This window comes from Catharus ustulatus, chromosome 5 (genome assembly GCF_009819885.2).
Source record: "Catharus ustulatus isolate bCatUst1 chromosome 5, bCatUst1.pri.v2, whole genome shotgun sequence".
NCBI lineage: Eukaryota > Metazoa > Chordata > Aves > Passeriformes > Turdidae > Catharus > Catharus ustulatus.
In genome coordinates, this window is record NC_046225.1 from 71,642,991 (window position 1) to 71,658,019 (window position 15,029).

The 15,029-nt window shown below is 45.9% G+C and overlaps 1 protein-coding gene across 1 annotated transcript in view; it reads right to left on the minus strand.

The window, feature by feature from the left end:
- The window catches only part of EIF2AK3 (eukaryotic translation initiation factor 2 alpha kinase 3), a 41,722-nt gene extending 33,242 nt beyond the window's left edge, over positions 1-8,480 (minus strand). The window contains exons 1-2 of the mRNA XM_033060277.1: positions 8,081-8,480; positions 1,398-1,527 (exon numbers count right to left, since the gene is read on the minus strand). Coding sequence (XP_032916168.1) covers positions 1,398-1,527; positions 8,081-8,343 — 393 coding nt within the window. The 5' untranslated portion in view covers positions 8,344-8,480. The remainder of the gene's footprint in view (positions 1-1,397; positions 1,528-8,080) is intronic.
- Between the last annotated feature and the right edge of the window lie 6,549 nt (positions 8,481-15,029).

Below are 15,029 nucleotides of genomic sequence, written 5' to 3' on the forward strand. Positions count from 1 at the left end.
AAAATAAAGTTTATATTTGCACAGATTTCAAATGTGTGCTTTCCATAACCACTGGTTCTGTTTTCATGTGGGCATCAGAAACTATTTGCAGCAGCAGGTAATAGTTCAGTATTCTATTTATCTACTACTGAGAACATTTATGAAGGATCACACCACCACTGACACCTTCCACCTCAAAGAGCTCTTCACAGTTCTGTCTACAGTTGTCTCTACTGTATTCTTTTCCATTCTGCCCTTAAACATATTTTGGGGGGAAATATGATTCTTCTATGAAAAGATTCTTTTCCTACAGTGATTCTGCTAAACCACAAAAACACACCTGAACAAATCTCACAAAGCTGCATCCATAAATAAAATTCTCTCTCAGAAACAAAGAAACATGAATAAACATTCACATTACTGCTGCAACTGAGATACTCATTAGCAGCTCTCAGCAACAGACCCCATCTTTCCTTTGACTTCTTTACACTGAAACAGAGGTCATGTCCACAGACAGCAACAAAGAACTACAAGCAATAAAGTCATGCAGTCTGAATTATCCTGAGCTCAACTTTCATTCTCTGATGCTCATTGTGCAAAAGCATGATACAGGACTGGTCATCAAATCCAACCATCCCTGACAGGGAAGAACTGTGTACTTCTGTGGTGTGTTATCATCACAAATTATCTCTTTGTTGGTGTTTTCATTCCTCCTAATTCTAGGAGAGAATGAATCAAAGATCTGTCCAGTGCAGGAAAAGAAAAAAAAAGGAAAAAAAAATCCTTCTAATTTTTAGCCTCGTTTATTGAAACTGATGGTGGCCAATAGCACCAAACAAGAAACTGAACTCAAGATTTTCTCCTTACAGTTCATCAGCAAGAAGTGATGCAACCCTTTACCACTCAGTACTTCAGGGTGACCTTCAGCACTCTGTTTAATTGCTAACACATTCTATTTCACAGGCAGCCTGCTTATCTAGTATAAAACACCCAAAACAATCCTTTGTTCATTTATTAAGTCACAAGGACTTTTGCTTTTCTTGAGGGAAAAAAAAAGCCAGTACTTGCCAAGACATAGTCTAGTAATACAAAGCAGATGATCCTTTCATTTGCTTGAAATTACAAGTAACTTGTTTTCAATCAGCAATTACATACAATTCCCCAACTCAGTTACATCATCTGGTTTGATAGTTATCAAATACATCAATCCCAAGGCTGAAATGCTGACACACTCCAGTTTGAAATGGCAACATGATGTAAGCACTTAAAAAAAAAAAAAAGTTTGAGAACAGTACTGGCAAAGTTTCGTAGGTGTTTGCTCCGTTATTTAACATCTACCACACAGGGAGGAAGCTGCATTTCTTTTATTACAGATCTCCATTTTTAAAGATTTAGTCAGGAAAGAAATTAAGCCTTACCTCTGGCTTACTGAGGCTGGATGACACAAGAGAACCTGATCCCACATCCAGATCCCACTGTTTTCTCCCACTGTTTTCTGGATCCAGTGCAGCAATCCGTCCATCCAAAGTGCTGATAATTACAAGAGATCTGCAAGTTGGAAATATTCACAGTCAAAACTACAGCAGGATGGATTTCACCTAATAGCTGCCTTTTATTCTCAGTAAAATCCAAATCCAACTCCAACCCTTAAGTTAAGTCTCTACATTCTGCAGAAAAGCAATTCAAGTGAGTAGCTCTACCCAGACCAACAATAGAGAGAAGAGCTGAATTCTCTGGCTGGATGTCATAAACTAATTCCATGTTGTAAGGCACTTTCAGAGTTGAGATTCAGAGGAAGGCAGTTGTCTTTTTGCTCTTGCATGCAGATGTTACCACTACAATACTGAATGAGATCATCTTTTTGGAGATGTTTATACAAACAGTATGGACCCCACTTCTTCCAGGCCCTTCCAAACTGATCTTTAATACATCCTTTCAAAACAATCTAAACCCAAAACTATTAACCCAGCCAATCAGGATGTAAGAAATATTAAGTTGTAACTAAGTTTTCAATGATTTTGGATGAAACATCAAACTTGTGGGATGTTTTGTAAGTCTCTGAATAAAACAAAGGCACATACAGGGCACTACAAACAACCTCCAACACCTGCAGACCACAAAGCAACCAAACTGGGTTTTGCAGCTTAGGCTTTAATTAGCCTGATGTCTGGGGATACAGGGCCATGGCAGGCTACAGTGCCTGAAGCTCCTCAATTTCAGTAAATCTTGTTTCTTACAGAGCTGTACAATTAGAATAAGCACTTCTGGTTGGGCTAGAGCTAAATTAAAATAAACAAACGAACAAAATAAACAACACATCAGAGACAAAGCACTGACAAGGCATTTCTGAAGAGCTGGTTTTTTCCCTTGAAGATTGTTTCTCTCTGACCTGAAAAGGCGGGGATTGTGTTGTCAGTTTGGCTTGCAGCAGCTCACCAATCTTCAAAGGCAGAGGGAGTAGAACTTGATCACTTCACAGGCTGCCTGCACTGAGGGGGGCTGGATCTAGTGACCCAGAAGGACCTTTATAGTGATGTTTTCAGTGAGAATAAGGAACTGTGCAAATGAACTGATGGGGAGATTAACCAGTTTCAGGTGAGGGTGAAAGGGCAGGGGGCTGGTAGTGCACACACAGACTTGTGCATTATTCTTTAAACAATAAGGCACAATAAATTATTGTGTAAAGCTCTGGCCAAATATATTCACTTGTCCAAAGTTAATGGTGTAGTAACATGGAATTTAGGGAGGAAATGAAGGGTTATTAGTTTGCTGAAATCATGATCTAAAAACATGTTTGGGGAGAGTGGCTCATTACATCACCTCTAACAAAAACGTGTAAAACATGGCTGTTTTACATGTTAAAGTAACCCACACAATTTACAGGATTTTGTAATGTTTATAGCACTACCCTACTAATTAAGAGAAAAATAAAGATATCTTTAACCTGTTCCAAAAGTGCCACAGCAGCTCCTACTTCTGAAGGTGGCCAAGCATCACATTCCCCCAAAAGCTAAGTTTAGGGAACTGTTAGAAAAAGACCAATTGTGCAAATATTTGCACAGTAGAAGACGTAAGTTTATAAGCTGATTACAAACACTTTTTCCAATGTACAGAAATGAAGATTGGGTTAATAATAAACCAGATTGCAGGAGACTGACTATTTTCAAGTACTGTAAACAAGTACTCACACACTAAAGGCCTTGGACACATATTTAACACAATCTGTTTGCTTTATGGTAAAACAATTTATCTGAAACCCTCTAGCATTGCATAAAAAATATTATTCCAAGTGGGTCTACTTAAGTTTTATGTTTATTCTCCTGACAACTAGGTTATAAAAAGAGGTAGAAATGCAGCTAGAATGAAGAGAATTTTGGCAGCCATACTAGAGAAGAGACAAATCCTAAAATCACGCTGTGGAATGTTTTTCCCCGTGTACTCCCTTTGTTTTCCTTTATCTAATTCTTCCTGTTTGGCTTCTCCCTCAAGTAACCAATGTTTCATGCCTTTGTATCTCACATTTCTGTATTATCTTCCCCCACCAGATGCAAACCTCAACCTTCCCTAGGAGCTACCTCGCTATTTAAGCCTCTCCACCACCACTCGAGATATCAGTTTTAGAATCTGTGCCTGCACCCTGACCTCCAGCCACCCAAACTGTGCTGTAACCACACTTCAGTTTTAAGTTTGGCTGATTAGGAAAGAGGAGGGGAGTGTGGGAAACCTTTGTGCCAGCAGCACACACTTGGAGGAACTGGTTTAACCAAGCACTTGTGCACACTGTGAAATCCTGGCTTTTCTTTGCTGCAGAGGCACTCGGGTTTGTCCCCCTGGTTTGTCCCCAGCTGCAGAATGGACTTTGTTTCACCCACTGAGCAAACACTTCCATGAGACAGAGGAGCACAATCAGCCCAGCTCTGGATAAATCTTAGGTGTGGCTGCCTTTGGAACTAGAACCAGGTATAAGAAAAACACACATTTCTGTCTGCTTTTTTAATAAGTGATTAATTTTCAACTAAATAGCCACATTTCTGGTTCCAGCTTCATCTTGCTCTTCAGCAGTACCACATACCATGAAAAAAAAGAGCTAAAATACCTTGCTCTTCTGATAAAATCTTTTAGTCCTTACTCTATTTGTTTATGAGTTGAAATCTTAATACCTGTTCTCCTCCTCTCTGATGGACTCCAGTAAGTTAAAACCCCCTCACTTGAACTCTGATTGGTGTAAGGTCTGAAATTTGTGCCCAACTCTCTCTAGTGTTACTTTCTCACTGTCAGATTTTCCATTCCCTTTCTCTGTGAGATCCCAGTGCTTGCAGCTTTGTGTACTGGGAGCATGAAGTGGTGATGAGATCTTTTTGTTGCTCAGGTAGTCTAACCAAACACTAAATTAACACATTATGATAAAAGTAATTTAGGGAACTACTTGAAGAAAATATTTCAGAGCTTAAAAACAAACAGGTGGGTGACTTGCTTTTTGTCACCCCACAATGCCACTGTGGGTTTACTGGAGTGTATCATACCAATTCTTACATCAAATTCTTAGAAACACGAGCAGAATACAGCCACAGTTCCAGAATAAAGAGAGTCCTTTCAGCCACCTGTTTGCCAGCCTTTGCTGGCTCGAGATGTCAGGGCTGCAATTCCTGTAATTCCATTACATTAAACTGAAAAATCAGTATTTTTGATGCATCTTTGGGCCAACTGATTGACAAACTGAAAGTAAAAGGAATTCCTGACTGAGTTTCTATTTTGGTTAGGCCTGATAAACTCTTTTATTTTCTGAAAACCTTATCACTGGTTTAATCAACATCACTTCCTGGCTGGGGTCAAGCTGAAAGACTGCCTTGACCAAAGAAGCCAGCTTCCAGGAACACACTACCAAACCGGATTCCCTTCTGAGAAGGGAGAACACAAAATATTACCCAGCTTAAGGTCAAAAGTCACAACTATAACACCAAGGAAGTGAGGAGGATAGAGACAAACAGCATCAAGGCTGTGTTGATACTTGTTGACAGTAAATCACAGACTATAACAGGGAGTGAATCACATCACAGGGATATAAAATAAGGAAAAAAAAAACAACAAACAAACCCTATCACCAATACCACAAAATCATAATTCAGTACTCTCCAAAAGCCTGGACCAAAACAAAAAAGATACAAAAAGAAATCACTCAAAATAAGGCTTTCACTTAAATGCCAGGATCCATCACCTGAAAAATAAACATCAGTAAAATGAAGAACTGCATTTCTCCTATTGTGAACCAGGGAATGGAGGAGGCCAAAATCCCTTCTGGGCCCTTATAGATTGCCAACAGCAGGAGTACAGCAAGGGGCCAGCTCATGGAGCATAAAGAGTTATCAGTAATTGGAGCAGCTGGCAGAGAACAAGCTAATGTTGTATAGTTAGATTTTATTTGCACTTTGTCACTATGAAAGCACATCTGGACACACTTCCCTGACCCCAACCAGCTAAAAACAGCCTCTATGGCTGAATGAAAATGTTTTCTCACCAGTTCCTATCCTCTTTCACCCACATACAGGAACTTGTTATTCCAGGACAGTGCTAATGTTCCCCCTTCAAATTATGCAAAATATCTACTGCAAACTTCCACATACATTGATAAAAAGCCAGTCCTGTGCCTTAAAACTTTTGTCATGGACACAGCCCCATTTTCTGAGATCAACAGGCCTGAGCACAGTGCTGTTCTACCTTACAGAAGTGAAGGTATGATTTACCTACAAACAAAAGGGCTAAGATAGCAAGGGAAGTTGCAAACAGGACAGAGGAGGAACACTTCTTTAGTTCACCCTTTTTCAGTGCACCCTTTCACTTCACCAAACTTTGCATTTCTTCATGTAAGTTGCTTATGTCAGAAAAAAAACCCAGAACTCATCTTAGTACATTTACCACAGTTTCAGTTTAAAAGAATCATTAAACCTAAAACCCTCAAAAGTCCATTGGGACATTGCAAATATGGCTGTTTGTAAAACTTCAACTCTAAGCAGCTATTCCAACAGCAAACCCTGCCTGCTTGTATGTAAAGAGCACAGTAAATCACTAATCCTCCTATTTTCTTATAGAAAAAATAAATCTTCAAACCAAGATGATTATATTCATTTGCCTACAGCAAAGACAGTTGGAGCTTTGGTTTTGTTCTTTTTTTTCCCAGATTATATTGACCTCTATATTGCCTGGGTATTGCTGAAGAACAATTAGCTGAGATGAGTGGAGATCTCAGAAACACAGATAAAAAAAATAAAGAAATGCAGGCAAACACTATGGCCAGGCAGCCATTCTATTTTTATTTGATGACAACAAATCTGTTCCTACATACTAATCAATTACAGAGCAGCTACATTTAATCTCAGGCTTAATTTACTACATTGAACATCTTTAGTGTATTCTACTTAGCTCTAGAAGGCAAACAGAAAATGTATTTTTAAATTTTTTCCAGGCTAAATAAACAAGGGTCCTATCAAAAACTGAATACAGTAGAATTGCAATAAACCAGGAGGCATTCTGATCACCTGATACACAAAAGAATGTTCCTGTTGGTAACTGTTGAGACTGTCCTCCAAGAAAACAGGGTGCCAGGTCATCAGCCAGTTTCTTGTTTGAACTGAATGCCTGGGCATACTGAAAACAAGCTCTGGGCTATTCACTTTCATGTTTTCAAATACAGCAGGTATTTAGTCATACTGTTCTTCCTTTAAACTCTAGCTGTGGCTTATCACCTCATCCTTCTCAGCCAATTCAGAAACAGACTGGAATCAGCTCAGTAACATTTCTGCACTTGAGTCATTCATCTAAGTCTTCCTTCTGCCGGAGCTTCTTGCCACACGCAGTTATTAAGTATTTTATTTCCCCTTGTTATATTCTGAAACTTGTTCATCAATTTGCCTTGCATGTTTGGCTTCCCCTCAGGCACACTCCAGTGTCTGCGCTGAACAGACGATTAAGTACACGGGGGAACATTTTCTTTAAAACAAAACAGTGACAGAAAGGGACAGCGTGCTCTGAACACCTGTGAGGTGTGGGTATTGGGAAGAGTTTGGACTAGAGGTGCTTTAGGGTCCCCTCCCCGCAGGCACAGAGCTGCCACCTGGGACCGAGGCACGCAAGGCATCGAGACGTGGTATTAGCAGGGTAAGCAGCGGGCCAGATGTCACATAGCGTGACACGGGCAGCTTGTTTGTTTAAGAACTAAGACACCCTTTCTCCTTGCTAACAACCGCGTGAAGAACAAGCATCTCAGCGCTAGTGAGGTCCCCAAGTCTCTTTTTGTCATTGTCCAGCCTGTCCATCCCTGTGGCGCTACCCCAGCCCCATCACGGGACTCGTGTCTCCCACCCCTCCTCCCTGCACCCTCCTCCGGCCCTGGGACACTTCCCTGCGTGTCCCACAGCCCAGCCCACGACACCCTTACTTCATCGCTTTGCCAAGCACCATTCCATGTACGATAATCCCTCCCCCCGACTCTTCCCACTCCAACACTCCCGACCCATCCCAGCGCCCTTCCCGTCCAAGCCCCGCACTCCTGCACGGTCCCGTCCGTCACACGCGTCCCCCGGGACGCTGCAGCCCTTTCTCCACGCAGTGCCCCTTTCCAACACGCCCAGCTGCTGATTCCCAGCCTGGACTCAGTCGTGTTCCCCGCAGCATCCCCAGACAGCGACCCTGGACACTGCCCCCTTGTCCCCCGAGCACCCCTAGACCGGACCCGAGCCTCCTGCCCAGCACCTCCACGTGGGAGCACTGACCCCAGTCCCAGACATCCTGCAAAGTCCGAGCCACTGATCCCCATCCCAGGCACTGATACTCCCCCTAACCAGCCCCAGACACTCCTCAGCCTCCCCAGGCACTGACCCCACCTCAGCCGCCTCACACCGATCCCCCCACCCAGTCAGTGACCCCCACCCAGCCACCGACCCCCGTCAGGGTCCCCAGTCCCGACAGCCATCCCAGGCACCCACACTCTCTCCTGCCAGCCCCAGGCATGACCCTCACCCCAGACACCGACCCCGCACTCTCACCCGGGCACTGAACGCCCCGTCCAGCACTGATCCCCACCCGGTCACCGCCCTCCCCCGCTCACCTGCTGCCGGTCCGGGCCTCTCCGCTGCCCTCAGCCTCCTGCTCTCCGGGCGCCGCGGGGGCCACACCGCCCTCATCGTCCTCCACTGTCACGTCCGCGGAACCAGCGGGCAGAGCGGCGGGAGCGGCGGCCGCCCCCAGCCCGAACGCGGCCTCCACAGCCGCAGCATCGATCGGCCGCGGCTCCGGTCCGCCCGCCGCCACCCCCAGCAGCACCAGCAACGCAAAGGCGGCCAGAGCGCTGCGGCCCCGCGGCCCCCGCATGGAGGGGCCCGGCTCGCCCGCCGACGCCACCCGTTAGGACATGAACGCCGCTGTCGCTGTCGCCGCTGTCGCCGCCACAGAATGGGCACCCGCCGCGCGCGCAGCCCTGCCCGCCGCGCCACGCCCGCCCGCCACGTACCGGCACCCCGCGCGCACCCGCCCCTGCGAGGCGGACACGCACCCCATTGGTCCGCCACCACGCCGCTCAGCGCGCCGCTTCCTTCTGATTGGCGCGCCCGGGGGCGGGGGGCGGGGCGGAGCTGGGTGTTTGTCAACAGAGCCCGCCGGGCCAATGGGAGCCACGCCGCTCTCTCCCCCTCCTCTACCGCCGCGCCGGCCAATCGCCGAGCGCATGATTCACCGGCCCGCTCTCCGATTGGCTGCCGCCTGGCGCGCGGGCGGCGCGGCCCCGCCCCTTCCTCGGCCGGGCTGGAGACGTGGCTGTTCCTCGGCGCCGGCAGGGCGGGGCCAGCGGCGCGCACCACCCGGCGCGGGGGGGCGGGCACAGAAAGTGGCTCCCCCTATCCCGGGGCGGCATGGACCGGTCGGGCGGGAACGGGGCCGTGAGGGAGTGAGCGCCCGGGGCACTGAGGGGAGAGCGGACATGGCACTGAGTGCCACGGGGTGTTGGCACAGAGGTGGCACTCGGTCAGCTCGGAGGTCTTGTGCAGCCCCATTGGTTCTGTCATTCGGTGTGCCCCCGGGCTGTTCATGCGGTACGAGACCGGCCTGTGCTCACCGCAGGTGACCCCACCTTTCTGAGGGCTTTCTGTGCCCACCCAGCTCACACAGCCCCATGGCCAGCAGCCCCGGCACTTCGGCCGGGTGTTGTAACAGGCTCAGAATGCCCCTGTGGTACCTTAAACTCACGGTGCCTCCACAGATCAGTCCTGGGACATTGTGAATCTCCCGTCCCTGGAAGTGTTCCAGGCCAGGCTGGATGGGGCTCTGAGGGACACGGTGCAGTGGAAGGTGTCCCTGCCATGGCGAGCTCATCTCTGAGGTCCCTTCCAACCCGAGTCATTCTGTGAATCTCTGTGATATACTTGATATAAATGACATATATTATATATAATTGCTCCCTTCAGGATTAGTTTTATCCTAGTATTTTTACTTTGAAGAACAGTCCTTGTCGTCCTGATGGTACCGCTGATGGTACAACTGATGAGGATGTCATCTGCAAATTGGATTAGGGCTGATTTTGTATTTACTTCCAAATGACTAATGAAAATATTGATTATGTGTGTGTGTAGTACAGCACATATGATCCTGGAGGGTCCCTTTAGAAGTAGCCTTACTCAATAGTGATTTATAACCACTTATAAAAAAATAATCTCTGTGATCAATGTTTAATATATTCTTCACTGATGCTTTATTACCCTGTTTAATTAAAATATTGTGCAACCCTGAGTAAAAATGCTTTAAAAAGTTTATTACCACCTTTTGGAGTCAATTTAATTATTTGTTGTCTTTTAGAAGCATGAAATGAGATTTGTGTTAGACCTCTGACTGGCATTACTAATTCTTTAATGAGTGACATAACACCCTTTTTTGGTATTTATCCAGAACATTATCCATAGATCTGATATTATTAAATCTACATTTACTCCATATCGTGCAGCCTCCTTTCCTGAAGACAGGCACCAACCTGGCACTTTTTTAGCCTCCTAGGACTGCCCTGGTCTATCAAGGTTCACTAAAGAAGAATGTCAACACCCAAGGGATCTCTGCAGTCAGCTGTTTCCAACCTCCTGGGCCACAGATATCCCTGGAAGGCAAGAGCTGCACTGGCCACTAATGCACTGAGGTTAATCACATCACTGCCAAGTCACCCCCCACATGTATCTTCTGCTTCTTTACAAACATAGATCATAAATGTTCAATGAACACTTCTGCATTGGTATTGACATTTTGATCATGTCCAGCTAGTAATGGGCCTGTACCATTCACTTCTGGGGTTTTCTGGGATTTAGCCTTGCCAGCTATGGATTTCCTTTGATGGGCTTCACTTCCAATAACTACTCTGCTTCTCACAGCTTCTCATTTATACCAACACTTTCTTATTTCCTGCCTTCTCCATTTTGGCTATCTCTTTTTTAATTTTACTCACTCTATCCAGTCCATTAATAAAACAAGAGTTGTCAGTGTTTTTTTTTTCTCTCTTAGTTTTGAAGTTGTGGCTCTTTGATTGCCCAATTAATTCTTTAAAAAGAGCTCATAATTATCATCTTTAGACTTTTTTTTTCTTCCTGCTTGCACTCTTATTTTCTGATGATTTGGAAACACAGCTCTTTTAGAGCAGCAGGTGTGTGCAAACTCAGGTCACAAACACTGCTCCCCAGCCAGCCACTGAATTGCAATCCAGGGATCTTTGTTTGGGTTTTTTACTTCCTTCATTATAACAAAGTCTAAAAGAATTTACCTTGTGCCACACACCAAACAGCACATTATTTTTAGTAACTTAAATGACATTTTATTACTGTACCCATATGGTCTTGTGCTACTATTTTCTTTATTTAGATAACTCCTCTCTCTTGAGTGTCTACCCGTTCATATGTTTATAAAGAGCAATCAAATTCCTTGTTTCTCTAGGCAAACCAAGCCAAAGGCTTTTATTCTTCCCTTACACATTTGGCTCTCTGCTCTAACTTGCCCTCCCCTGCACCTGTCTCCATTTAAATTCATTTTTCGTGCATGCTGATGTTTTGAAGAGTCACATTGAAGGGTAAATTTAGTTAAATTTTAAACTCCTTTATATTTCTAGACAATGAAGAAAGGCTAATTCCTTGCCATGCTTTTTACAGTAACTTACCTCTTGTCCCACCCCTTATTTGGGGGACTCAGAGACATAACCACAGAGCCCAGAAAATTCCAGAATATCAGGATATGTCACGACTAGCCTTGCACTTCTACCTTTGTGCTGGGTCATGATGTTTTTATTATACTTAAGGCAACACAGCACTCACCCCGTCGCACTGTCCCTCTCACACCCATGAGCATGACCTCATTTTCTTGTGTTCCCTCCCCCTGTGGGAGGGACCTGCAGATCTGCAGCTTTCCAATTGCAGCCTTTAATTTTGGGGAGGATCTGGCAGTTTTCACCAGAGTACACGTTTTCTTCTAGACTCCGCCTCGATTCCGTGGCACGGAGGAATAATGAATAATAATCAGATGCAAAAGCTCTTATTTTTGTTGTTTTGGAAACATTTCTCCAAGGGATGGACAACGTTATTCTTGAATCCTTATGAGAAACATGGCAACACAGCCCTATCATTTTCTCTCTGTATTAAAAATTTGTGCCAACAAAACCAAACTTCCTGCTTTTTGCAAAGCATGACTCACATCCTCCATTCTGTTTTGACTGACTGACATAAGAGATCTATTTCAGTCATATGACAATAACTTCGAATCTGACTAGCCACTTCTGTGGAAATCAAAGCCTGTTCTTGCAGGATGGATGGATGTTAAGAGGAATGGTGTTTTACATAACTGCACTGAAGATCTGCCTGCTTTTCTCGAATAACTTGCTCCTGGAAGAGCGAGGGAAAGCCCAGCGTGCCCTCTCGTGGCTGCCCTGTGCCCAGGGCCGCTCCTGGTGCCTCCCTTTTCCAGGAGAATCCACACCTGGATTCCAAAAGCTGCATGTGTTGTAATTAGCATTCCGGCACCCCTGTGATGCCTTCTCACAAGCAGAATCAAACCGAGTAATTCTTACCCAACAGATCAAACCAGAGGCAGGTGTTATTCAGAGGAAATGTCACCAAACTGGAGTGTGCAGGATAAAAAATTAGGCTGCAGGAATGTAAATTGCAGGGATGTGACAGGCTTGGAGTGCTGCTGCCAACCAGAGAGTTCGTCTGGGAAATTTCTCAATCTTCCACTTGGTTTCACCAGTGTGTTGGTGAAGTTTTACTTTCATGGGTCTTGGATTTTAGCTGTTTCCTGCCTAATCAATGAGAGAGGAGTACAGCTAATTGGATCAACACATCTGCCACCCAGAGGGGCTGTGCCTTCGCCAGGATTTCACTCAGTTTGGAATGCACTTTCCAGCTGCTTTAGGCTGGGTTAAGCCTGCCATGGAAAATGGTCCCACAGCTTTCCCTCTCCCAGCTGATAGATCTTGCTGCCTTCCACTGACCTTGATTTTTTTGTTTGCTTTACCTTTCAGAAAGAACAGCTGTCTGCCAACACATGGAAGTAGCAGGAAAACTTGGCAAGCAATGGACCATGAGGTGGGAATGCTCCTATTTTTTTTTCCCTGTGTTAGACCAGGGCACCTTAAGCCAGTTACAAAACTCCCTTTCAGAGAGATATATTAATCTTGGCTGCCCCAACCTCACTCACCTGGCAAGAAGAAACTGCCTTTCCTTGCCTGCACAGGGTCATGGGAATGCCAGCACCAGCATAAACTGTTCCCAGGCTGCATGTGGATGGTGGCAGAAGGGAGTGAAGAGCAGGCTCTCCCCCTTTTGTCAACAGCAAGCTGTTATCTCAGCTACCATGTAATTTTCCTACCGTGTAATTTCAGCCTCAGATGCAGAATTCAGCACCCGGAGTCAGGCAGTCACCCTGACGGCTGAGAGGGCTGAGCTGCTCATTCCTCAGCGTGGCTTTTGTTGGGGTTAACACCTCCTGGCTGCCACTGTTTGACAGGTAGGATGTTGTGCAAAGCAGGTTCAAACTCCTCCTTGGACTGAAGCACAGAGGGTGAAAGTTGGCTCCTGGAAAAGCTTTGGCATGGAACAAAACTAAGCTTGAACAAAAGGACTCTGGGCTGTTTGCAAACAGAGCTGGTTGTTGCTGAAATTCACAGAAGATCCATTTCTAAAATGTCCAATACCAATTTTTTGTGCACAGGCAAGGCTCAGCACAGCATAAATGAAAGATTTTCTGCTTTCACTGGAGCTGTAACTGTCTATCAGATTCAGATAAATTGCTAACAGAAAGGTCATTATCTAGAGGTGGAAATGTTTGTGTTTCCTCAGGCACTGCAAGATGTATTTCAAGCCAAAGCTATCAGCTGTTGCTGTGAGGGTACAACAGGTTTATCACCCCTCACTTCTGCATCAACACTCCCCACAACAGTGGGACTTCAGAGGAGCCCAGGATGGGCTTCCTGAGTCAGCATAAAACCCTGGTGACTGTTCTCATTTCAGTCAAATACTTAGGATATTGAACAGAATAATCATAGACGGGCCTGGGTTGGAAGAGACCTTAAAAATCATCTTGTTTCAACCCCCTGCTGTGGGCAGAGACACCTTACACTAGACTGGACTGCCCAGAGCTCCTTCTAACCTGGCTTTAAACAATGGGGCAGCCACAGCTTCTCTGGGCAACCTGTTCCAGTGCTTCACCACCCTCACAGTAATTTTTTTCCTAATATTTAATGTAAACCTACTCTCAGTTTGAAGCCGTTCCCCCCTGTCCTGTCACTACATGCTCTTGTAATGTCTCCCAGCTGCTCCTTCAGTTTTACCCTTCTTGCATCATGGAAAAGCATAGTGCTTGGGTCTGATGCCCTCTGAATACATATCCCACTAGATGTGTGTATTTACACTTTAAAATGGGTAACTTGCAGGAAAAATCGTTGCCAGCTGGCAGGAAACACTGAACCACTGCACAGAACCACATGCTGCTCTTAACAGCGAGTCACCTGCTCTGCACAGAAAGGTAAGGCCTCACCGAGCTGAGATAAACCCGGGCAATGATAATAGAGTCTTTGTTGAAATCCCACCCCATTGTTCAAGGACCGATGTGCCGGCCCTGGGAGAACAAAAGGAAATGTTTCTAGTCCTTGAAAATCACAGCAGAATCGCAGAGGTTGGCAGCAAAGCAAGCCAGTCATACACAGAATTAAAAAAGAGAAGTCAGCGGCAGCTTTTCTGTCGAGCAAATAAAAAGATTATTCTCTACGAATTGTGGCCTGACCTTGGAGTGAGTAATAAGGGGTAAATACCTGCAATTCTCATCCACCTTTGTGGGATTGCAGCTGGGGAGAAACTGAGGTGCCTGTGAATGGTGCTAATGTGGCTCATAGGAGTGAAAACGTCGGTGTGGAGGGACTTCAAGGTTGCTCTGCCTCTTTAAATGTTTCAGAAACAACATCGGAGGTCAACCCAGAGTAGAGGGAAAATTTTTGGCAAATTCAAAAAAGGGTCTGTGTGGTTCGAGACAGGAGATCTCAGTGGGGTTTTGTCCAGACACTCCTGCAGGGCAGAGTAAGGACTAAGTGCTGGTTGATACAACGTGCTCTGGACCCCTGGCATTTTTCATGTCCATGTTGCTGCTTTCAGGGAGATCGTGCTCCAAAGTTTGAAAGTCCAAGAAAGGCCCTTCCTCAAAACCTGTGGAAGCCCGGCCAGAGTTACAATAAACCCCCGAGCTGAGTGCATTAGGGCTCCCCTGCCATCCTCCCTCCTCCCCCAGCACTTCCCGGTGGGACCCCCTGAACCCTCCCAGCCCTGGCAAACCTGCTCTCTCGGTACTTTAACGCGTACATCGGTGCAACAGGTCTCTCCGGGGATGTCGGGCATTGTGGGAGCTGTAGTTCGCCGCTCGCAGCACTACAAGTCCCATCCTCCCGGCGGAGGAGAAAGGAGGAGGAGGAGGCGGAGGAGGAGAGGAGCCGGCACGGCCCAGGCCTGCAGCCCGTGAGGAAGAGCCCCCCGGGGGCGGGCCGCGCCGGC